General features: G+C 41.0%; 1 protein-coding gene across 1 annotated transcript; it reads left to right on the top strand.

Annotated features, from left to right (window-relative positions):
* The first annotated feature begins 280 nt into the window (after nucleotides 1–280).
* On the top strand, nucleotides 281–21,352 carry Chmp2b (charged multivesicular body protein 2B). The gene is made up of 6 exons (XM_036204101.1): nucleotides 281–571; nucleotides 13,073–13,164; nucleotides 13,697–13,891; nucleotides 15,375–15,477; nucleotides 19,957–20,063; nucleotides 20,235–21,352. The coding sequence occupies exons 1-6, from the start codon at nucleotides 538–540 to the stop codon at nucleotides 20,343–20,345; spliced, it is 642 nt and encodes a 213-aa protein (XP_036059994.1). The 5' UTR covers nucleotides 281–537; the 3' UTR covers nucleotides 20,346–21,352.
* The last annotated feature ends 4,071 nt before the right edge of the window (nucleotides 21,353–25,423 follow it).

Below are 25,423 nucleotides of genomic sequence, written 5' to 3'. Positions count from 1 at the left end.
AGGCAGTCACAGGACTGCAGTCCCCCACCCGTCCCCGGGATCCCTCATTCCAGCAACCTGGAGCAAGGAGGAAAGAGCCGGGCAGGTTTCACAAGTGCTTGAGGGTCAGCCCAGAAACCAACGGAGCCCCGGAGCACCGCTGCGGACACGGAGACACCTGCCCCGGGCCAGCCAGCCTCTAGGCTGCTTGCGACCCGGGGAGTCGGGAAGAACCGGCAGCCTGGGAAGTGAGGGCAGCGGCGGCGGCTTCAGACGCGCAGTGCGCAGGCGTCCCCGCAGAATGCGCAGGCGCCGCCTAGAAGTGACTTCTCCAAAAAGTGTCTTAGTTCCCGGTCACCTGAGCGCCCAGGACGCGGTCGCGGGAGCCTCGCGGAGCCACGCCTGCCGCAGGTCGTGTCCCGAGACCCTGCCTCCGCTCGCCCCCGCCACCACCCGCCGCTGCGAGCCGTCCCCAGGCTCCGTCCTCACTGTCCTGTCCCCAGAACCGGGCCGGACCGAACCGGGCCGAGCTGGGCCGCCCGGGCGCGGCCGCTGACCATGGCGTCCCTCTTCAAGAAGAAGACCGTGGACGGTGAGTTCAAGGCCCGGCTCCACCGCCCCGGGAGGGGATCGGGGGCTCCGGCTGCGGCTCGGCGCTGTCCCCCTCCTCCCCGGGGTGGGCCCAGGTCGGCGGCCCCACAGGTGACCGTGGCTGCGTCACTCCGGCTCCGCAAGCCTCACCTGGGCGGTTCGTCCTCCCGATGGCGTCCACCCCACCCTCGGTTTCTTTTCTTGTTTCTTTTCCCCTCCCTCCTTCCGGAGGGAGTCTGAGCATTCTGAGGAGGCAGAGCTGGACTGGCCCTCGGGCGTCCTTAGACTTGGCGACTTGATGGATTTCTCGGTGGTTTCTCCCGCCGGTGTGTTGTGGTACCTTCGGTGGAGACGTCCCACTCACTCCCTGACTTCAGAAAGGGACGGCTGTGTGTTTAGTGGAGGACCAGGCAGCGGGTAGCAGCGGGGTCCACTTAGGAAATGAACTCGGGGCCCGGCTGGCTGTACCTTTACAGATACCTCAGCATTACAGATAGGAAAGACTCCAGTAGAAAAATGTGACCAAGGGAAGGGTCCGGGTTTAGTGTCCACAGTGCAGATCTGTCCTTTATGATTATCTTTGGCCAACTAAAGTGGGAGATGTGTAATTTACGTAGAAGTTCGCGTTTTAAAAAATACTTACATCGTTTTCAGGTGGCTCAGTGCCGTCTTGTGAAGAGGGGGAAAGTGTATGTACTGGAATGTACAAGTTTAGTGACGTTCATAGGCAGGAGTGTCGTGTATATGTTATACGTGGCTGCCCCAGTTATGAAAGTCATACTAAAGTTGTTTAAAAATTGCTTTCCATTGCATGTCGAGCCCAGGTGGTTGTTGGTTCAAGCAAATAATCACGCCTTTGTAAGGGTCTAACCCAACCACAAAAGGAGCAGTGGTAGCTAGACTGTGATTGGTACAAACCCAGAGCTCAGCCCTGAGTTGGGGGTAACTCCTTCATTTCTTTGTGTTCAGTGTTCCAGTGCCAGATTTGGGGGTGGTGGGATAACAAAGACACCATCTCTACCCTACTGCGTGACCGTTCATTTCAACGAGGGATGTCATTTTTATCTCCCTCAGATAGCATAATGCAGTTTTGCTTCTTCTGTGTCTGAATTTTTGTGTGTGTCATTGTTTTGACTTTTTACTAATTGAGAAGCAACATTTTCAGCATCTGGAAGAGCTGTTAACTTGCCATGTGACATCACACAATACATGAGATGGGTTTGGTGGGTGATTTCCTTAGAATACTGTTTAATCTTTAACGTGACACCTTTGTTTTCTTTCCAGTGCTTTGGTACCGGTTCTGTGATACTCATTAGTTACTGTATTCTACTCCCTCCTGGATTATTACTATACATGCTTTCTATAGTAGTAATCTTTACTATATACATATTCTCTATAATTTTAGATAGCGATAATGAGAATTTACTAAGCACAGGAAAAAGTGGGTTCCTGTCTCACCTTGATGCCACAAATTAGTCATTTTTAGCAGTAAACTCCAAATAGTCTAGTCTTAATGTCTGTTAAATATCCTCAAAGGCAAGCCTCGGTTTTGTGCTTTCTGGTGTTTCTGACTACCTAGTGACTTATACTTGAAGTTTAGAGGAGATGGGAAGAGACAATGAAGGTGTGCAGGGATGGTATATGACTACACATTGATCTGCAGTTGAGTTAGTCTTAATAACAGCAGTTAATTTTTTTTTTTTTTTTCTGAACAGACTTTTAGGGAAAAAGTCCTAAGGACTTTGCTAGGTACAATACCACTAAATTAAAAGTCTGTGTGTGACATTTCTGAATGTAAATTTGGATCCTGGATCTCGTGTACATTTGCTCCATGTACCAATTTGCAGACTTGACATTTTCTTAAATTAGCATATTAATTCATTTACTCATGCCTTAATTGTGGGTCTACATTTTCGTCATTTTACTTTAGAGCTTTACGGATGTTTGTTTTCCCTGCTAAATTAAAGGACAGGGCTCTTGTTTTATATCCAAGTTGACAGCACTCCTCTCAGTAATGAGACACTATGTAATGAAATGTAATGTATTTCTATGTGTTGCTCTCAGTTCCCTGGGCACATTATCGATCATAGGATCTTTTACTGTATGCTGACTTTGTATCTGTTCTCACAGTAATGAAATTCTGATATATAAGGGAAATAGGTAGCTGGTTATGGATCTGTGAAATAATTGAATCTTTTCGCTCTGGATTGGCTGGAAGAATTATACACTATATCATTAAAGACCACTGCACATGTAAATTAAAAAGGGAGACAACATTACAACACATTACTATTCAGAGTTATGTTTAATTCATTTTGACACAAAGATGAACAAGTCTCTGCAGTGTACACTTGGTTACAGAAATTAATGAGAGGTGTATCTCAATGCCACTGAAGAGAAGGATTCCTTCCAATTTGAAATTACAATTGAGCACTTGATTTCTATTTTCTGAGTTGTATTATATGAACATATGCTGTTTATAATCTGTTTATCATCAGTGATTTTACTTCTGTGTGGACAAATAGTAACCTATATACTGAAGAGAATTATGAACCTGTTGTGCCAGCATTCCATTAGGACTTATCATAACTGGGTAACTATTCCTGCCTTTGAACAACTGAAGTGCTGGGGATAGGGGTGGAGCTAGGGGTGGAGCTAGCAACAGAGTCAGTGAACAAGGCAGTGGGTTTGATCCCCGGAACTGGGAAACACAGTGCCATTCTGTTTTGTTTTCTTGGCTTGAGATAAGGTCTCACATTGTAGCCCAGCTTGCCCTGGTGACCCACTGTCTCAGCTTCCCCCATGGGGGAAGGACAGGCAAACATCACCATGCCCAGCTGAAATAGGTCACTGCTGAAGTTATTTAAACACTGTCATTTTTACATGAGATTTTCAGTGAAGACAGTTTCAGATCTTTCTATAAACGGGTGCTGTGCTAGGAGTTTGTGTGCTGTGCTTATTCAGTTCTCATGAAGCCTGTGTAGAAGCTTGCTGTCACCGCCTTTGTCTTGATGGGGAAACTGGGTGCAAAGGGCCTGAGTAAGCTGCTCAGGCTGGAAGATGTCCTCAGTAGCAGAAGCAGGAGCCCACCCTCGAAAGTGTAATCATCGCCTGGTTTTCCTTAGAGATTAACCACTTGGCATGCAGACGGTGACCTTGTTAATTTTATGAAGTCGTCCACTTGTTTTTCACTTTTCCCTATAAACCGGATTGTTCTCTTTGAATTAGTAATAAAAGCTTAATTTCCATCTTGGAAATGACTCCACTTTTTTTGAAGGTCCCTGTACCTTAGCATTTTCTAAGAATCTCCTGGCCTTCATGTCTTCCTCTTGAAGAAGTGATGCATCTTCTCAGCTTACCCCTCAGGAGTGCCTCCCTCCTCCGCTCTCAGCAGCGTGTACTCTGTGTCATGACGGGACACAACTCTTGCTTAGGACATCATAGATCACAATAAAGAGCCATTTTTAATGATTATCTCTGAGGCCTGTGCTTAATTTGATCTCTATAATCTCTTCCTCAAAATGCAAAATGCTTTCTTTTGGTTTTTAGGACCCAATACTTAAAAAAAAAAAAAAAAAAAAAAAGGATTTATTTGTATTTGTGCCTCTGTGTGTGTGTGTGTGTGTGTGTAAATGCCACATTTGAGGTACCTGCAGAGACCAGAAGAGGGCATTGGATCCTCTGGACCTGGAATTATAGGCGCTGTGCAGCATGGGTGCTGGGAACTAACTTGAGTCCTCCACTTCAGAGTCATCTTTCCAGCTCCCAACACTCTTGAACTTTCTTTACCCTGGGTTTTTGTGTTTGGTTGAGTTTTTCTTTTCTTTTTTAAACTATCCCTCAAATGTTGGGTCTGTCTTGGGCTACCATTGTATAATCTCTCACTACACCATCTGTATTTCACGTTACTTATTTACATGCTATTATACCTAAATTCTTTTTCTATTTTTGCTTAAAACCATTATATCCACTAATTTGCTGACTGTCTGCATATAGTTTTCTAAAGCAACAGAAATCAGAGAACCCGAAAGAGGAACTTAACTCTCTTTTAAAATCTCTCCTTCCAGGGCTCAGTCTTTCAGTGTGGTTAATGCTGATTTCACCTCCTTCCTTTGCATGATTACCGAGTCACTAATTTCAGGTCTTCCCTCTTTGCCCCTTAGATTTTTGACATGTTCCTGTGTGTGTCTGCGGCTCCCTGTTCTAATTCTGATCCTCCTTGTCTTGTGCTTCAGCACAGCAGCCTTCTGCTTTAATTTCCTCAGCTCCTTACATCCTTTATCTACATACCACACAAACTTGATTGTGTGGTTGTTCCATGGCAACTCCAGGCTACTGCTCCCCGGAGTACACTTTTCCATGAATCTCTGGTACCCAACAGGAAGCTCTTTCAATAATACCCACCTTGCCTTGTTCTGACATGCTTTCAGTTTTGCCATGATCCAGTCTTATTATCCTTCAGGAATGATCTTCTGTTCATCTGTATACTGAAATTCAGTCTTTTTCACGCTGACATGTTTTTACTGAGGAGTCCCACGAACCAAGAATTCTCTTTTCCTTTCCTCCAGTTTTGTCCTTCAGGAAGCCTTCCCTCATGCAAACTGCAGAAGAAGTACATCACTCTGTTCCTACATCTTGACATCTGCATCCCTACCATCCTTCACTGGAACTAAACTTCTTTTGGACTACCAAAGAGGGCTTATTCTAGTCTTTCCTGCCTTCCATATTGCTTTCAATATTCAGCCATATTAAAATATTTCTCTAGTAGTTTATAGTATAGAGAGCACAACCCTAAAATGTTCTCTTGCCAAGACCCTGAGCCTGCTGATGTGTCTATCAGTGCCACCACTCACTGTGAGCCCCGCAGTGAGTTTGAAGGATGCTGTATAGAGTAGGAGCAGAGCTTCTTGGCTTCTGCCTTCTTGGATCACTCATATGAGCTGGCTATCCACAACTGGTGGGTTTTGACTAAGTTGAAATAAATCTGCCAAGAAGTCTGTTGTGGTTCCACATTTGTGAACCATTAAGAAGGAAGGGACCACCTCTAGAAACTGAATCCCTTTCAGAAAAACATCTTTCTTTCCAGGGTAAAAGACAGCAATAGCATTGTGGTATGTACAGTATTCGGATCTCGCATAGAATGCTAAGTGTCCCCTTAGTGATTATTATCCCAAATATTGTAGATTTCACATTTTACGCTCTATTTACCCTACATTCTTGACATACCAAAGAAAAACAACTAATTAAATATGGAGTTCAAGGGCACAGTATGCTTGTCATATACTTTTTCTTAACTGGTTTTAGACCAACATCAAGTACCAGCCTTTGATGTTTCTTACCCTTCGTAACAGAAGTTCTCTGAATTTCTAGAAGAGATCACTCTAGGGAAATGTCTTCCCTTTCATCTCCCCTCCCTACAAACTTCATGACAAATGAGACTAGGTTTACTGGCACCTGCCCACCCCAGAAGCTTTCTGGAGCGTTTAAAGAAGCTGGTATTTTAAAACTTTGCTTGAATGGATTCTTCAGGCTTTGATGATGTTTGATACCTATGGTAGATGGAATAAAAATTTGCCTCCTGTGCTGTCTCTCCCATTTTGTCTACCTCTTCCTTCCATGCAAGTCCTGCTGTCTCATGTCAACCTATTTCTCTTAGGGAGTTAATTCATCTTATAAATAACAGGGCTTCATGATGATGTTTTTATGCATGCCTGTAATGTGCTTGAATCGGACCCATTCCCATTCCCTCATTTATCATTCCTCAAACCTGTGAGCCTGAGTTGTTTATCTCTCTTGGCTGGAGTAAAGCTGTTGGCATGGTGGTTTCCTGTCCCGAATCTTGCAGTCATTCCTGCCTTTGCTATAGTGGGTATTAGAACGTAATTAAGTGGACACTGCCCTCCAAGCTGTTGTTTAAAACTCTTCCTAAAGCCCGAGAAATCAATCTGACTTGCTTGCATTGGAAATTCTAATTCTTCCTCACTTTTCTCTCCTGCCTGAGTCAGTCTGGTTTTTAGAGCCTTCTAGGAACAGACCTCTAATGATTCCTTCTTTTTCATTCTTTGCTGGTGAGCACTTCTCAAGTTTCTTCCTCTCACTGACTCTAGAAGGCAGTATATTGACAGACTCTGGACCGGTTTTCATTAGATTCCTTGTCTAATTCTACCACATGTTTAGCTGAACTCACCACATTCAGGGCTTCTATTCTCAGGTATTACTGGGGTTTGGACAGTACTTGTACCACTGTCCTCGTGTCCACTCTTGCTACTGATTCTAGCTGCTGCAGTTTACAGAAAAGGTCTTAAAGAGTGTCTTCCAATAAAGCAGAATAGAGGGATGTTTTTTAAGGTTTATTGTATTTCTTTATGTGTATGAGTGTTTTACCTGCATGTGTGTATGTGTACCAGGTGCGTGCTTGGTGTCCACAGAGCTCAGAATCGGGCATTGGAAGCCCTGGGACTGGAGTTACAGGCAGCTGTGCTGCTGGGAATGAAACCCACCTCCTCTATAAGAGCAACAAGTGCTCTTAACCCCTGAGCCAGCTTTTCAGGGCAGGTTGTGTGGGTTTTGCTCTCATCTCATGTGATAGTTAGGATAACTGATAAGCAGTAAAATTGCTGAAATAAAATGTTTTTTTTTTTTTTCCGAAAGAAATGCATTTAAATGTATAAAGTCCTGTTTTCAGATTGAAGTCCCTATGGCCTTTGAGGACCTCAGGGCAGGCTGTGTGATAGCGCAGCATGGCCCTCTAGGAACCAAGTCAAGTCCCAGCTGATGTGATAGGCTTGATATGCCGCTGCTCTCCTGACAGTAATCCTGAGCTGCCCTTAGGCCTGAAACAGACCTTTCCCTTTCCCTCCCAAAGGGTACTTCATACTCTGTTAGTCACAAATTAGTATGATTCTATTTATAGTTTATTATCACTTTTTAGTTCTATATTCAGATGTGCAAATTATATGCAAATGATCAGAGTACTGGAAGTAAGCTGTAAGTCAAGTTAGGACTTGGCTTCAAATCTCAGTAGAAAAGTATAGTGAGAGACCTTTTTATTTTATTTTATTTTAATTTATTTTATTTTATTTTCTACTTGTTTATTTTATTTGTTTTTATTTTTTAGTTTTTCAAGACAGGGTTTCTCTATGTAGCCTTGACTGTGCTGGAACTCAGTCTGTAGACCAGGCTGACCTTGAACTCTAAGAGATCCCCTGCATCTGCTTTCAAGGCATGTGCCACCACCTCCTGGCAACTCTCTTGTTTTAAATGTATATTTTTTGGACTTATTTTTGTAAACATATCAACTTAACTGATTTGGATCCTAAAAAGTCAAAAAGACCTTTCCTCATTGTATCTGGCTGTGATCTTGCTACCCAGGTCTAGGTATTTGCAATTCATTAGGAAAAGATCCTAACAAGGTTGAGATTGGCATTTACTAGCCAACATGGAGCTGACCTGGGTGACAGTTAAGTATCGTGCCGGACACAGGCTGGGAGAGAGGGTTAGGTGCATTCAACCCTACTGCCTCTGAATGAGTGAATAGTAACAGGGAGCAGCACACTGTATCACTTACACACTTTGGAGGTTTTCACAGTTTGCAAGTACCACCCATTGTGAAGTACATCACAGCAGCCTTCGAGGGTGGCTGAAGGGCTGGTTCTTAGGAACTCCAGGACACAGCCTGTTGCCTAAAGAAAGAAGCAAGGGATGCATAGGAAGGAAGCACTGTGTCTCTTCCATGTCAGCAGGGGCCTGCACTCGCTTCTGCCATTGTCATGGCGCAGGCTAAAAGTAGAAATGTTCTACTGGACGACATCTGGATGCTTGTCACTCAAAAGACAATACTCAGAAGGGGAGAGTCAGCAAGGGATCAGGTTATTTCAGCTGGCCCCGAGAAGGCTAATAGTTACCAAATTCAGTCTTGGGGAATGGAAGTATTTAAAAGGGGAAGACCATCAGCAGCATGCTGATGAGCTTGTCTTCAACCAGAGGATGGGTCTCCTCTTTGACTTTTCAAATCTGCAGCGGGACTATTACAAGCAACTGTGACCTCTGGTATTTTGTTTAAATAGACATACAGCTTTTCTTGTGGTTAAAATTAACTGATACATAGCATAAGGAGGTGTTACAGTCCCATTTCTTCTGAAGGCTATTGCATGTGTTGGGGTCTACCGAACTCTGAAGAATGATAATTTCATATCTTATAACCATGTAGGTGGGTTTTTTAAAAATTATTTTTAGAAATGAGAATGCAGGAAATATTAGGGATGCAGTTTTTGCAAGAGGCAGAGGGAAGCCAAGGGCAAGGGGAGGGCATATAACCTTGCAGAGATTGCTTACAAGAGCAGCTACTGTTCCAAGCCCCAAATTCAGGGATGGTTCCTTATTTCAATGATCCATGTCTCCACTGTACAAAGATATCAGTCATAGTTTAGATTTTAATGCTATCAGTCATCCTTCCCAATAACAGTAGATCTTATTATATCTTAAAGGAATAAGTTAAATATGCTTTGTAACATTTCCCTTTATATATCACAAGTTTTGAGTATCATAAGATCACTCCTAGATATAATATATTGAGATAGTATTGTGGCAATACAGACATAAACATACCACTATATGTGCTGAGACCAAAACTCTTGAGCCTGAGGAATCTCTGAAATAAAAGGGCTATTCAGCTAGCCAAGGAGGACCACATCCTGAGACAGGATTCTGCAACTTCCTGTTGCAAAGCTGGAGAATAGTTGGACACTGTTCACAGGCCTAGCGCTGCTGTATTTTGAACTGAAAAATCTGAGGAAGGAAAGCATGACTGTTTGCATGAGCCCTGCATTGGGTGGTGTTGATTTGGGCAGAGTCCATCCTGTAATAAGTAATCCTTACCTTTGAAGTGGTTGGGGCTACAGGCAGGACCCATGCTGTCTAGAACTTAATGATAGGATTTCATGTTTTAACACATAGGACTGTGGAGTAAAGTGTGTGAAGAAAGGAGATTTGATACGAGAACCCACCAAAAAGCCGGTGGCACCCTTGTAATGGCAGTGCTGGAGAGGAGGAGGAGACCAGGCAGATAGATTCCTGGAGTTCACTTGCCAGCCTGCCTATCTGGGTAGCTCTTTCAGGGATCCCTAGGTGAGGGAGAAACCCTGCTCAAATGGCAAGGTGGATGGCTCCTCAGAAAGAACCAGCAAGGCTTTGCTTCCACATGTGCATGTGTACACACACACACACACACACACACACACACACACACACACAATTTTAACACATTCACATATGTGAAGCGGTTTTCATTACTGCTGATACTTAACCTACCCCATCTTTCCCTCTTTCATCCTCCACCCCTGAAATTAAGCTTAGACATCTCAGGATTTTTTTTTCTCACTATATGTATCTTCTACTCTTAAAGAACTTGTGTCTTAGAATGAAATCCGATCTAAGAAGAAAGTCATCTGAAAAATAAGTTGACCTTTAAAACATTAAAAAATATCTCAACCTTTTTATGTTATTCATTCTGAATTATCCAGAAGACCAAACCATTAAATGTGTGTTTCACATATGGAGTACATAAGAAGATGGCGGAGTAATTTGTTTGTTTTATAGACTGCTGCAGTTGCCTCATATGAAAAGACATTTTACTGTCTTTTCCTACTTACCATAATATGTTTTAAAGTGTTATGATTATGTTTTAGTATGTAACATTAGATGCTGTGAGTTTATAGCTTAGCACTGTTTAAATATTAATAGGTCTATTAACAACTGTAAGGCTGTGGAATATGCAGTAGTTAATTTTCTTTATTTTTTCCTTTTATGATATACAGTGTCAGTTAATGTATGCATAGTTACATAAAATTAAAGTAAAAGTGAATTATCTTTCATTAAACTGTTGGGTTTCATTATAATATTTTGGGGTGTTTTTTTTTCCATCTAAGATGTCCTTATCTAATCTAGACTCTAATTCTTAGACAGCAACTGAGTGTCTATCTTAACATTTTAGTGTGGACACTGATTATCCAGCCTTAGAACACACACATGGTATAAGGGCCCCTCCAGAGACCACTCTGCTATAGATGGAGTCATGTGCCCAGGTCCTGACTCTTTCTGACCACATAGTCTACAGCTTGCCCTTCATGCTGATAATTTCTTGGGACAGCTCTTAGAGCTCAGGGAAATGCCTTCCTTGTTTCCTATGATCATTTTATTGTGAAGAATACTATATGTTGGGGGGGGGGACGACATGAAGAGACTCAGGTAGAAGACAGGGCATAGTGTTTCTACAGCTGGTTTGGGTACTCTACCATCCTGGGAGCCTAATAGTGTAGTCGCCAGTTGAAAATGTTGGCTTGCTTTCCTTCCTGATGAGCCTTGATAGTCCAGTTGATAGAATCCTCCACCGCTGAGTTCTAGGGAGGGGGTAGTGTCCATCTGTCCATCCGTCCATCCCTCACCCTGTAGCTATCGGTAGATAAACTTCTTGATTTCCTGTTAAAATTCTTGTTGATTCTTAACTGACACATAAACAAGAATTGTACATCATAAATGATGCCATTTCAATACAGACATACATTGTGTACTGTTTAAGTTTGGTTAAATATATCTGTCCATTCAGATGGTAAAACCCTTCGTACTTCTTTCTTTGAGCTTTTTTAAATGTGCAGTACCCCACTACTATCTGCAGTATAGTGGCACCCCGGAACTAGTGCTCACATCTAATTTAACTTAGAACTAACTGTACGTTAAAGCATCAACAACCTGAAAGAAGCAGCTTAGAAAGGGAATATTTTGGCTCTTTGTTTGTGTGGCAGGGAAGGGATGCAGAGGGAGTTCCTTGGCACTGGAAGAGCAGGGGTGTGCAGTGGCTGGTCACATCCCTTTGGTAGTTAGGAAGTATTGAACTCATACCAGAGCAGGCTGCACCATAGCCTAATAGACCCCTAAGCGTTCTTCCCCTAGCCCAGTGCATCTCAACCTTCCTACCACTGCGACCCCTCGGTACAGTTCCTCATGTTGTGATGACCCAAGCCATACAATTATTTCATTGCTACATCGTAACTGAAGTATTGCTGTTATGAATTTTAGTGTAAGTTTCTGATAGGCAGGATATCTGTGCAACCCCCAAAGGGGTTACAACCTACAGGTTGAGAACCGCTGCTCTAGCCAGACCCATTTCTTTAAGATTCCAAACCTCCTAAAATAAGTGCCGCTACTGGAGACAACTCTTCAAACACATGAGCCTTTGGGGACTTTTCCACTCACTCACAGTAGAATGCAGTCTCCACCTCTTCCTGCCTTCCTTCAGTCCCCAGCCTTTGGAAACCTCTGCATTAGTCTCAGCGTCTGGGGAAGCCTCTCCTAGATTCTTCGTATTAGTGCAATCAGGCACTACTTTTCTCTCTGTACCCACCTTATTTTACTCAGTGATCGTCAGTGCCAAGAACTCCAACTCTATCCAGGTTGTCACAAGGGACAGAATTTTATTCATGTAAATAATATTCCATTCGGAATGCACACCACATTTTCCTTCTACATCATCAGCTAATGGATACTTAGGTTACTTCCATTTCTTGACTATTGTGAATATGTTGCATTAAAAATGTGAGTGCAGATGGTCTCTCTTACACTGATTTCATTTACTTTAGCTATATATCTGGAAATGAACTGTTAAATCATTTGGTAGCTAAAGTTTGAATTTTTTTTTTGAAATTTCTATTCTGTTTTTGATGATATCTATACTGATTTACATTTCTACCAGCAGAGTGTGAGAGTTCACCCTTTCTTCACACCCTCACTGGCCCCTCCCCTTTTCCTTAATAGTTATCCTCACTCACAGTCTACTTCTGTCTTATATAGCTATCCCCTGATAACGAGTGGCAAGAGTTTTATTTCTTTATTGGCTACTGAGATCCATATGTATTCTGGATATCAATCCTCGGTCATATGTATAGCTTGAGAATGTTCTAAGTCTTTGTAAATCTCTCACTCTGTAAGTTGTAGTTAAAATCTGCATTTGCTTCATTGAAAATCTGTTGTTTCATACCAGTAAGACTTAACTATACAAAAAAAGGATTCAATACAATATATAATGTGTGTTCTTTTCTGAAATCCACGTAGTGCTGGAGTAGAGAGGTGTAAAGGTTACGTGTGTGTGTGTGGTGTGTGTGTGTGTGTGTGTGTGTGTGTGTGTGTGGTGTGTGTGTGTGTGTGTGTGTGTGTGTGTGTGTGTGTTGGGGTTGGGGGAAGTTGGTACATGTGCCGTATGAAATTATATGATAATTCTCTAAGATAAATTTTTAAGCACCGTGTATTTGAACAAATCTTTCTATTCTTTATATAATCTATGGTTATAATAGATATTTTAATATTTGATTAGTTTGTAGTATATTAAATTGAAAGAAAAAATTAACGTCTAGTAAAAGTTTCCTTTTTTGTTACATTCGCTTAGTCCAGTATTTTAAGTGATATTGAGGAAATTTTTACAGTCATAAATTCTTTTCTTTTGTGGTTCTAGATGTAATAAAGGAACAGAATCGAGAATTGCGAGGCACACAGAGGGCTATAATCAGAGATCGAGCAGCCTTAGAGAAACAAGAAAAACAGCTGGTGAGTAGAACACTGACTTTCAGGAAAACTCGAAAATACATCGGGAAATTAGTGTTGAATAATTACCTAACTCAGAACAGGCAGTGAACAAGAAGTAAGGGATTCCCCTGTAGGAAACCACCCACACTTCATCCCTTGTGAAGGTTCTGCTTTTGTTAGTGTGTCATTTGTTGGCTCATATCAGAACTCTGTTTTCTCTTGATACAGAATCAGATTATTCCATTTTGTGAAAATTTGTTTCAATGCAGTTATCTGCATTATTAACTTTACTACTTCAGTATTTTCTTTGTTTTTTCTTAACTATTTTTGGGTTTTCCCTTTGTATTTTCTCCTGGGCTATGCATGATTGTTTCTTAAACTTGCTCTATGGCTGGTCACAAATGAGGGTCACAGTTCTTCCTGTGTAAACATGTGACGTAGCCTCTCAAACATGCTTCCTCTCCATGACTTTATGCCTACTAGATGCCTTTGTCAAGCTAATCACTGAGAATTACCCCTTGATTGTATTCCCTTGTCTTTTTTGTCTCCTTAGGAATTAGAAATTAAGAAGATGGCCAAGATAGGTAATAAAGACGCTTGCAGGGTTTTAGCTAAGCAGCTTGTCCATCTACGAAAACAGAAGACAAGAACTTTTGCTGTAAGCTCAAAAGTCACATCTATGTCCACACAAACAAAAGTGATGAATTCCCAGATGAAGATGGCGGGTGCCATGTCTACCACGGCAAAGGTAACTGGGAGCTTTGGTGTCTTTTTATCAGGGATATATAAATATTGATATTCAAAGTAGATTTCAAGGCACTATCTGGTAAAAAATCTTAGTTATTAGTATAATGAGTTATAATACTAGATTCTTCAAGTAATTGATTCTAGCTTAGTTATTAGTATGTTATAAAGTAAGGACTTTCAGCCAGGTAGTGATGGCATACACCTTTAATCCCAACATTCGGGAGGCAGAGCCAGGCGGATCTCTGTGAGTTCAAGGCCAGCCTGGTCTACAGTTCGAGATCCAGGTCAGGCACCAAAACTACACAGAGAAACCCTATCTTGAAAAACAAACAAACAAAAAAAAAAAGTAAGGACATTCACATTTTCCAAAAATTACTTGAAGCTTCAAAATTCTTGTCAAAAAAGTTGGGGGTTTCTTTTTTATTATAATTTCTGATTACTTTTGAGTAATAATGTCTTCTTGATTCACTTTTGTAAATGTTTAGAACTACACATTTGAATACTGTAAATGGAAACTTTTGCATTTCAGGAGCTTACATTTAATTATATGTGTACGTGTTTGTATATACACATTCATACTGTGTGTGTGTGGGATCCATATTTTGTTGGTTTCAAGGACTCTGATCTTTCCAATCACTGATTAAAATACACAAGAGCAAGTAGTTTTGATCTCCTCTGTTGTCTTACAGTGGACAGAACTAAAGGTCTGGGTAATTTGGGGACAAGGCCGTGTGACAATCACATAGCTAGACTGGGAACTTTGCACCAGTGTTGAAGGGAACAACTACCCTGTAGTTTCTGTAAATGACAGCCTCAGAAGTGATACCTAATGTGCTTTTGCCATGTACGGGTATCTGAATTGGAATTTCTAATTAAATGTCTTCAGCACATATTCTTTGGTCAGCAAGGGTTTGTTCCGGTACTCAAGCAGTTCAGATGGATGACTAAGCCGGGATTTAACCTGCACGGAGCCTGTCGTCTCTGTAAGAGGCAGCTAACGTGAGATAGAGTATCTGCAGGACTCTAAAACTTTGCTCACACTCAGGTAACATTTCACTGAGTAGTGGGACCTTTGCAAGTTACTGAACCACCTGCGCCTCTGCTGTCCATTTGTAATGGGGGAAGGCAGGGAAGGACCACGTGAAGTTCTGTGTTTCAAATGCCACGTGACTTTAAGATTGGTACATGCAAGGTGCTTAGAGCAGAGAGGAGCACTCCTGAGGGTCCAGTGTGTGCGACAGTCCTGTGCCAGGGGCGAGTATACACCTTTAAGGAGATAAAGGTCAGTGTGCTGACAGAGCTGTAGTGGAGGAGAGTCTGTCTTGTTAAATGGATTTCAGGTGTTAGCTTCCACAGACAAGTGTGGAATTGGACTTAACCCAGGGTCAGTCAGAAGACTGTATTCGGTGTGGCTGCCTGAAGACTTACTCCATAGATGCCTTTCCTAATTAGGTAGCTACAGTGACTCTCTTCATTTCTTAAAGACAATGCAAGCAGTCAACAAGAAGATGGATCCACAGAAGACACTACAAACGATGCAGAATTTCCAGAAGGAAAACATGAAAATGGAAATGACCGAAGAAATGAGTAAGTTTAAGAAACGTGTGGTGTTCTCCTCCCCTAGTTAACCAAGTCCATGTCCCAGCAGTCCCACGCTCACAGGTAGTGAAGCCAGAAGTGGCCGCAGCATGACAGCCATCCATATAATGACTCACTGTTCCCTCAGTGTTTTAACTGAAGTGTGTGTGGGTCAGGGTGGGGTGGGGTGGGGGTAATAAATATGCTCTGCCTGTGAACACCCCGAGACATGGCAGCATGCAAGGGCTTCCACAGGCCTGAGCTGTGGAGGCCCAGTATGGGAAGGGAAAGTGGACATGATCTCCCCTACGCAACCAAGAAGGTATCTCATTGACAGCCACCTGCAAAGGAAAAATTGCCTTTCTCCAGTGAAGTCTCTGCCTAGAACAACTGCACTTAGAGGCAGGCCTCAAGCCCAGCAGTGCAAGGCAACTCAAAACGAACTCAGTGCTAATTTTGCAGGGGTTTTGTCTCATACTGCTTTGTTTGGGCATTTTTTACCTTACTAATCTCTTGCTTACATATAATAGTTTCCAATTCTGTTCTATTCTGATTTATTTTTGTTTGTTTTTTTTGTTGTTAATTGGCCTGTTTATTTCCTAAAGGGAGAGAAAGACAGAATGGAATTGGATAGGTTCTAGGGAGGTGGGAAGCATCTGGGAGGGATGATGGAGGAGAAACCATGATTAGACCATATTGTATGGAAAAAAAAAAATCTATTTTCAGTTAAAAAAAATAGTGGGCTGTAATTTCATCAGCAAATGGCCTTACCAGTTTTTAATTTTCCTGGATAGTGTAAAATAGTGGTTTTACAGTCTCAGCGTGGTTGTCACACTGGAGACCTGCCCTGTGAGAGGAGAGGCCTGGAGCTCCTGCTTGTGCTTTATGTCACAAAATAGCATTAAGTCTAGACTGCAGACATACTGTGGAAGACACACGGTGACTAAGAGGAAGTGGCCCCCACCCAGCTATTGTCACCGATGCTGCAGCACATTTCTGCCCCGTGTTTTCCTGCCTTTGTAGAAGTGAGAGCAGATGCAGCCCTGAACGCCTTCTTCACTGTCAGAGTCACGACAGTGTAACATAGACACACACTCTCTCTGGAAAATAGTGTTAGCGTCCGGCTGAGGATGGGGCTCAGTTACACAGTGGTTGTCCAATGCCCTTCAAGTCCTGGTTTGCTTCCCAGCACCAAAAAATAAAAACCGTTTTAGTGTATCACCTATTATCATCAATACATCTTTATTAAACTCTTTATTTTCATCAACAGGGTTGTTCCAAATTTTCAGTTTATTTGACAAGCTTTCTTTGAAACTGAGTATGTTTTACTTTGTCGAGTCTTTAAATCTCCTGAGATTATAAACTAAGATTTGTTTATGAGACCCCAAACTTCTTCCCAACAAAATGACCCCACTGTTTATTTTACTAATAATGACTGAGTGGCCCTTCAGCACACTCTGGTCAATAGTGAAACATTTGTGTGTCAGCATTTTGTACCGTGCTATCATTTTCTGGGTGGGTCTGGGTGGCTCTGCTGGTTTAGCTCCACTCACTTGCTAGCATTTTACTTCAGTCATCTAATGTCACAGCACACAGCACCTTTTAAACTTGCTACATTAGCACACTAGTTAATAGTCTCCTGTTCCGTAGTAGACTGTCTCTTTTTCTTCTTGGTGAGGATTATACTGTGAGTGTCTTCACTGATAGTTCAGAGTTGTTGACTTTCTCTTTCATGCCTTTGAAAAACAAACGAACAAACCATCAAACCCTCCACCTCCTCTTCTGCAGGGATCCCTAAGCCCTGAGAGGAGGGAGTTGATGGCGACATCCCATTTACCGCTCAGTGCCCCAAGTTCTCTCACCCTCCATACCGTCTTGTTGTGGGTCTCTGTTTGGTCCCATCTGCTGCAGGAGGAAGGTCCTCTGATGACGGCTGAGCAAGGCTCTAATCTATATAGCAGAAGGTCACTAGGAGCCATTGTATTGCTACTTTTTTTTTTTTTTTTTTTTTTTTTAGTGTAACACTATAACACTAGTATTTGGTTTTATCCTAATTCCCTGGGCTATTTTGTCTCAGGTCCTTAGTCACCCAAGAGTCTGGAATATGGGTCCATCTCGTGAAGTGGGCCTAAGTCAAGTCATATAAGTGGGTTACTACCACAAGCTCATGCCATGTTGCTCAAACTTGTCCACATTCAAGCTTTGGGAATGTGGGAAGTGTTTACATCTTTGTCACGTGTCTGTTGTCTTCTGATTGTGCTTCTGCAGTGCTCATATCCTGCAGTGCTTCACCTCTTCTGTAGAACTTCTTCATTGACACCGTGGTTCTCAACCTTCCTGATGCTGCGACCCTTTAATACAGTTCCTCATGTTGTGCTGAGCCCCAACCATAAATTATTTTGTTGCTACTTCATAATTTTAATTTTGCTACTGTTATGAATTGTAATGTAAATATCTGATATGTAACCCCTGTGAAAGAGCCATTCAACCCTTTGAAAGGGTCCTTTGACCCCCTACAGGGGTTGAGAACCACTGATTTAGACCTTCCCAGACCTGGCTTCTCACTTGCCTCGCTGCCATTACTATTCAGGTTACATGCTGCTGAAGTAATACTCTAGAAGCTTACTTCTGGATCATCCTGACCAGATTCTTGCAGTGGGTTCTTGGTGACCACAGAGTAACCAAAACAAAACAAATACAAGAAAAGCATATACAAAAAATAAAGCAGTTTTTAGGAACGATGTGATAGGCCGGTATGAATTCAGAGCCACAGAAAGGCAAAATAGCTTGCTCTCAGAGTTGCTTAGTACTAAATACAAGAAGTGAGATCTTAATTTTAATCTAATTTATGTCTTAATGTATGCTTGGAAATAATATTCTATGATATTCTGTGTTTGTCATAAGCTTTTTAGCCCTTTCTAAATTTACTTTTTACTGTTTAACAAGCCAAATTTTCACTACTATAATCAATATCAAGCTTTGTTATTAATATCAGGGCCACCAAAAGCTAATGTGCACTGAGATCATGGATGAGTCTACCTTTCCTTCCAGTGTTGGATTTAAGACCTGTGATTTCAGATGTTACATGAGATGCCTCATAGCATTGTTTGTCATCTTCTGTTGAAAGGAACATTAAGGTTGGCGATGTTTGCACTGTGGTCATTCCCCAGATGTTCCACTACTTCATGTAATATCCCCTGGGAGCCATAGCTCATGAGCCCATGATGTAGGTTGTGAGCTATTGCAATAGTAAGCTAGGATATGCTAAGAACTCCCTGAAGATACCATTTCACTAACAGATGCTCAGTCTGTAAGTGGGAGTCCACTTGCCAGTTTGCTTACAAGGAGCTCAAAGTAGGTTACCTGTCTTGTTTTCCCTTTCATTTTCTCTGAATATTTTGGGTTATTCCTGTCATAGGTCAATCTCCCCCCACTTTCTTGTCCTTTTCAAAACCCCACCTTTGATTATCAAGCAAGCCGAAGAGATTCCTCTTCCTGTATTTTCCCTGTTGCTTCTGTGTGTATCTCTGTTGGGTCGGATCTTTGTTCCTTCCTCCAAGTCTGTCTTACAGGTACTTCCAGTGGGATGTGTTCTCTTTTTGCTGAAGCTATTGAATGTTTATTCCATATACAATCTATTGCTTTTTGTTTTCCATTTGAGAATAAAGCAGAAGTCTTCATTTATCATCTGTTCTTCCATTGTGTGTGTGCTGCATGGCAGACACATGTGTGCCCATATTCAAAATAAATATGTAATCCCAGCTTTTCCCAAAACCAAAAATACCCTCTATCACTTAACGTGATGCCCTGTACTCAGACTCTTTCAATACACATTTTGAGTAGGAAAGGAAGGAAAGATGATGATAGCATTAATAAACTTGCAGGGCAAAATTGAATATTATTCTTTGGACAAATTTAATAGAATATTCAACCATACATTTTATTATGTATATCCTATGTATATCTTGAATGTTAACATAAGAAATAATGCAAATATTATAAGTGGGTAGAAAATGAATAATTGTCTCATAGATATTAGCAAACATCTTGATTCCAAATTTTTTCTTGGTTAGGTTTAACAGCTCAGTGGATACCATTTGTGGAATCATTTAAATGCTATGGAGCTGTAACTGTCACATGGGTTTTATTTATTTTATAAATCACTTTATCCTGTTTTGTTTTTTGTTGTTGTTTTTTTTTTCCTGGTGCTGGAGCTCGAATTCAGGGCCCTGTGCAATGATCACAGTATTGCTAAGGTTTGTTTATTGCAGGATTGCGTGTTAAAAATGGCATTATTCCTAATGTGTTGGCTCAGAAAGGTATTTATCATTATAATGGATTAACAAAGTTCTATAGTTTGTTGGTTCCACTAAATTTTCTTTTTAATCATCAAAAATATGTATATATTGGTTATAGCTTACAAATACAAATTAAACTTGTAGCACATTTGAAAAAAATCTCTTTGTTCCCCTTTCTTTTCCCTCCTAGTCAATGATACCCTTGATGACATCTTTGATGGTTCTGATGATGAAGAAGAAAGCCAGGACATTGTGAATCAAGTTCTTGACGAAATTGGAATCGAAATCTCTGGAAAGGTGAGAACAGCTTCTTTTCATGAGAATAGCTGTTGCTACTGTGGTCAGTTGCTTTGAGGGCCCATTAATGCTACCTGCATGTTTTTGATGTGTGTCAGCAGAAAGTGTGTCCTCTGTCCTCATTCAGATGCTTGCTAACTTTTTTTTCTCTCATTTTTGTTTGGGATATAGATGGCCAAAGCTCCGTCAGCTGCCAGAAGCTTACCATCTGCGTCCACTTCCAAGGCTACGATCTCCGATGAAGAGATTGAACGGCAGCTCAAAGCTCTAGGGGTGGATTAGATCAAGAAGCCATACTGTTTCACTTTCTTACGGTTATTTGATCTAAAGTGGGTCTGGTGTCGATTCCTTTTACAAAACATAGTCATTTTGCTACAGTGAAGACCATGAGTGAACAGTTGTGTCCTGACCCATGGCTATTTTGAATCTTTTGCCAAAGAATGCCAGTGATGAAAAAATGGGAACAGTTGGCTTGACCAGAACCATTAAGGTCTGATGATGTGTGCAAACTGAGTTCTTTTCTGCATGGCCTAGAGAAACGGTGTCATTCCTTAGTGTCGGGGTGTGTTCTAAATCTTTTACACCGAGACGAGAGTTCTTTTAAATGCCAGTAGACGCCAACTTAAAGAGACTTGTAAAGACTATTAAAGGTATATCGTTAATTCTGTATCTGTTGCTTGTCCTTTGTAGACAGTTAAGTTAGGCCCACAGGCAGTGCAGCTGCCAACTTATTTTGAAACCATCTAAAGAAGAGTGCTATTTAAACATCTGTCTTAAAAGCCGTCATGAGCTTTCACTTTTCCTCCATTGTTCCCCCTTTGGGAGAACATTCTAGTTGGTAAGTTTATTACCTTTCACAATGTGCTTGGCACCTGCCTTAAATAGCACAAACATATTGTGCACATCTTTAAATTATTTTAACTGGCAAAAAAAGAATTACATTTTAAAATAAAGTTGAGACTTAGAACAGTTACTCAAGCTGTCTTGTAAAGCTTATAAAAGCGAAGTGGATATAATTAGCAAAATGAAGAAAGAAAACACTGAATTAATAACATTTTATAGTAATGAAACCACACTTTGGTCTTTCTTCCAAAAACTGAGACTTTCTCCCTATAAATTATAACTTAGTCTGTGTTAAATTTTGAATTGTATTATTATACACATTAAACCCTCTAAATTGAAGCCATTCTAAATGAAGTACTACTACTATGACGATACTTGACTTAGATTTCTAAAGTAAAAACATTTTTGTTTTGTTTTTGTTAAATAAACTGCAACTTTGTCAGAAACTGCTGCCTAAAGTGCATCATTGTTTTAGCAGTACTTTCAAAAGTAAGTCAGCTATGTGATGTAGAGCGCAGGAGGGAGGGAAGCCACAGAGTTAGAAGTAGAAGTAGAGTTAGGTTGTTTTGAAGAATGATGCTGTAATATATGGATTCTGACACATCCCCACACAGAAGCTGTAGGAACTCCAGTCAGTGTAAGCTGGCTAACCCTGAGGGATGGACCTTTGGACTCATGGAGATCAAAGGCAGATACATACTGCAACTTTATCCTTGGCACAGATATGCAAGGGGTAGAGGCTCCACCCTCTGTTTTAGAACTCACAACCACCGGAGAGTAGGCCTCAGTCCTGACGTCTGAAGTGCCCAATTCACAGTATCCCTGAGCGGGAATGAGGCCAAACATCGTTCTGTGTCATCGGGTACTGCACCCAAACATGTTTCGATGTACATAGTAATGCTGTCTAACCTAATTTACTTTCTTGTTTACATGTGGGAGCTTTGAGTTTTAAGATTATTTTGTCTGAAATAAAAAAAAAAAAACCTCAATAAAGATTTATTGCTCTTATCTATTTTTTCTTAACTCCTTTGTTTTTTTATTGCTGTTAAGCCTAGAAATTTTGCATATATCTAGTAGTTTAAACAGAATAATTTTTGCTATTTTTCTATAAGGAAGATTAGATAGCTGTACTACTTAAATTTTATAAAATCACAGAAAATGTCTTTTTTAAGAACTGAAAGTTGTAACAGGATTGGTGTTTGCCAATGGGACAATCCCAAAAACTAGTAGTTTCCAATGAAATGGACCTGATCGTTCCTTTCCTGCCGTTTCCAAGAACTAAACATTTCAGAGTTAAATTTACAAATGTACAAGTATCAAACACTTCTGTTTTGTCAAATAAGGATACAGAGACCTTTGGACCCAAAATTAATAATGAAATTATTCTGATTTGCATTAGTAAATGTTTTGGGGGGCACATTACTATCATTAGTAAATTCTCCTTTACTAAAAGTAAGAGTTCACATTAGAAATGATGAATTTTATTGGTTGAACACACCAGAAATCATTTTTTAAAATCTTTGCTTTACTTGGTAATAGGATTTGTTTAGCATGGCTTGCCAGTGGAAGAAGAACAAACTAATATAGCAGTGTCTCTGCTGCAAAAAGAGGTCCATCCCGGGTCATGGATGGAGATTTCAGAGTACCAGAGGAATGCCATGTAGTATGGACATGCTATGGTTCTCCTTCTTCCTTGGGGATCATTGGCCACCAGTCCATAGGAGTGGAGGGAGCAGAAGCAGGGAACAGGGTTTGGATGGCTGTGGATACAATGAAGAAGCCTCCAGGAGATGGCTTCAGCGAGACAACTCAAGGATGTGGAATATATGTGTAGGAGTAAGGAAAGTTAGCAGTGAACTATGCCAAGGATCACGCAAGAGATGAGTCAGGCATCCAGGCCTAGAGATATCCTCCAAATAAGGACAGGTAGAAAGCAGGAAACCTTGCTGGGGAGGGAGTCCTTCATGTTGCTGAGCTTAGAGAAAGCTGCCAGGACATGGTAGACTGCAACCTCTGACCAGCTGGGCCTCCCACCAACATGCCATTGCAAATAATGACACTTGGTGTTAGGAAGCATGAAATGACCATGTGGCAGGCAGCTTGGTTACACAGAGTGCAGTTAGTTGATGCTTGAAGGGAGTGCCTGGTGGGCAGGGTCTGGGTTAAAGCGGCTCAAAACTGAATTCTGTGAACCAGAGGGAAGAGTCCAGCTCTCTGTGGCGTTGTTACTTGACTGTTCACAGTCATTTGTATTTTATTCCCCTTTGGATGTCCATAGGAACAACCTTCCTTTGGTCAGATGCATGCTCCCCACAGGCCCAGTTTCCACATTTCTGGCCTGATTTCTATGTACTTAAAACTACTCAGATCTAAGTTTAGCAAATTTTTCAAGGTCTGAGAAGAGATCTATAATTTTCTCCTTTTTACAAAAAGGTTTCTCAGCAACAGAAATGGCTGAATTTTCCAATTTTGTCTTTGTAAAAACTGAGTAAGATGATTCTTTTAACAACTGAATTCCTTTAAAAGAAGTAAAAGAAGCCTATGGATTGTGAAACCTAAAGATTATGAAGTACCAACACAAATCCTCTATTATGCTTGACCTTGAAGGCACACACTTTCCCATCCCCAAACTCTGAAAGTACTTAAAAAAAAATCCTTTCCACCATTAAAGATAGAAGGTAGGTACATTGTATACATTGTATGAGTGTGTTTCTCAGCCATTTCTGTTAGGTACTGTTTAGTGTTGTTATAAGCGATAAACCAGTCCTTCCATTTTAGTGATTTCCTTGCTGGATTCCTAGAGGCATACATTGTGTAGCTCATGGGACATAAAATAGAAAGTCTGTGTAGATTAAGTTAGCCTTTGATATTTCTTCCCCAGAATCTGATCAGTAAATTGTTTTTGTCATTTCCTTAGTTACAGTTTAGGACTCTCTGTTTTAAAGGTTAAAATCTAATAGGATATTAAATATGGCTAGAAAATAGTCTCAAAATAAATTGATGTAAATGAGTCTACTGACAGTGTCTAAACTTGAAAAGGGGACATTATAAACACAGTTATGTTCTAATCATACACCTTTGTCATATTAAATATTATCCTATCCATATTTAAAATATAAAATGGCAACTGGTCTACGTTTATATTGCATTGAATTTTGCTTCTATTTAAGGTTTCAAAGAGCAATGTGAGATTTTGCATATATATGTGCACATGTGTATGCAATGATACTGCCATTTCCCAACTAATGTGTGTTTTAAGCAGTTATAAAGAATAATAATTATCCAGAGAAACTTACATCTAAAAGACAATCATTTGGAATTCTTGAGATGCATCCAACACAGAAGGGATGGTGCACCTGTTCCTCAGTTTGGATAATTTGTTTGGAAAATATGTTTGTGTACTCGACTTAGGTATGTCCCTGGCCCTCTTCTCTTTTTATTTTTAGATATAGTCTTACTGAGTCAAGTTCACTCCGTAGCCAGGCAGACTTTGAACTTGTGCTCTATGATGACCTTAATAGTGGCTGAGATTACAAACTTGCTGCCCCCAGGCCCTGCTGTGGATATCACTCTGTATGCTGTGAAAGTGTTGTTCTGATTGGTTAATAAATAGTGCTGATTGGCCAGTAGCCAGGCAGGATGTGTAATAGAGGCGGGACAAGGAAGAGGAGAATTCTGCAAATAGGAAGGCTCCACTGCAATGAGAAGCAAGATGTAAAGATACTGAGCCACGTGGCAAGGCGAAGCTTTATAGAAGTGGGTTCATTTAAGATGTAAGATCTAGCTAGCAAGAAGCCTGAGCCATTAGGCCATACAGTTTAAATTAATCTAAGTTTCTGAGTGATGATTTTCTAAGTGGCTGTGAGGTCCTTGATGCTGGCTGAGGCCAGGAAAACCTTCAGCTACGAGGCCCAGCTTTAGTACTGTGTAGGGAGGGAATGAGAGGAGAGAGAGGAAACTGTGGCTAGAATGTAAAATTCATGAATACATTTAATTAAATAAAATTTAAAAATTTATGACACTGGATGGTATAATGTATTTAGTTAGTATACTCAACTGTTAAATTCTCATCTAATTTCAACTCGTGTTATGCAGAGGAGGTTAGGTGAATATTGCCAGCAGACTGACATTCAGAATGCCAAAGTTGCTGTTCTAGATTTGGATCACATTATAATTGCTTCTCCTTACAAGTTTCAGAGTTCATTTTCAGATTCAATAAATATCTTCGTTATAATCCCAAGAACTGACAAGCCAGTGTTTCCAACTTTTATTAATAATAAACCATGTAACCATTCAGACCAAAACTGACACATTATTAGGAGACCTCAAGTGGATTTCTACACTGAGACTTCAAAACTCACTTAGATTTTTCAAGTTGGCGGGCACCCTTCCTGTTTGTACCAGTTGTCCACTCTAACGCCCATCCCTTTAGCCCAGTTTGTAGATACCGACGATAAGCAAGCACTTTTCTAGTCACTGGAGAAATAACAGCAAGCAAGACAGGTAGCTTTACCCTG

This window comes from Onychomys torridus, chromosome 12 (genome assembly GCF_903995425.1).
Source record: "Onychomys torridus chromosome 12, mOncTor1.1, whole genome shotgun sequence".
Lineage (NCBI taxonomy): Eukaryota > Metazoa > Chordata > Mammalia > Rodentia > Cricetidae > Onychomys > Onychomys torridus.
This window is presented reverse-complemented; position numbering and strand designations above follow the sequence as displayed.

Excerpts from the sequence above, each read along its gene's own strand:
- Chmp2b (XM_036204101.1), top strand. The coding sequence starts at position 538 with ATGGCGTCCCTCTTCAAGAAGAAGACCGTGGACG. Across the intron at positions 572-13,072 it reads CAAGAAGAAGACCGTGGACG|ATGTAATAAAGGAACAGAAT; the intron begins GTGAGTTCAAGG and ends TTGTGGTTCTAG. Across the intron at positions 20,064-20,234 it reads GAATCGAAATCTCTGGAAAG|ATGGCCAAAGCTCCGTCAGC; the intron begins GTGAGAACAGCT and ends TTTGGGATATAG.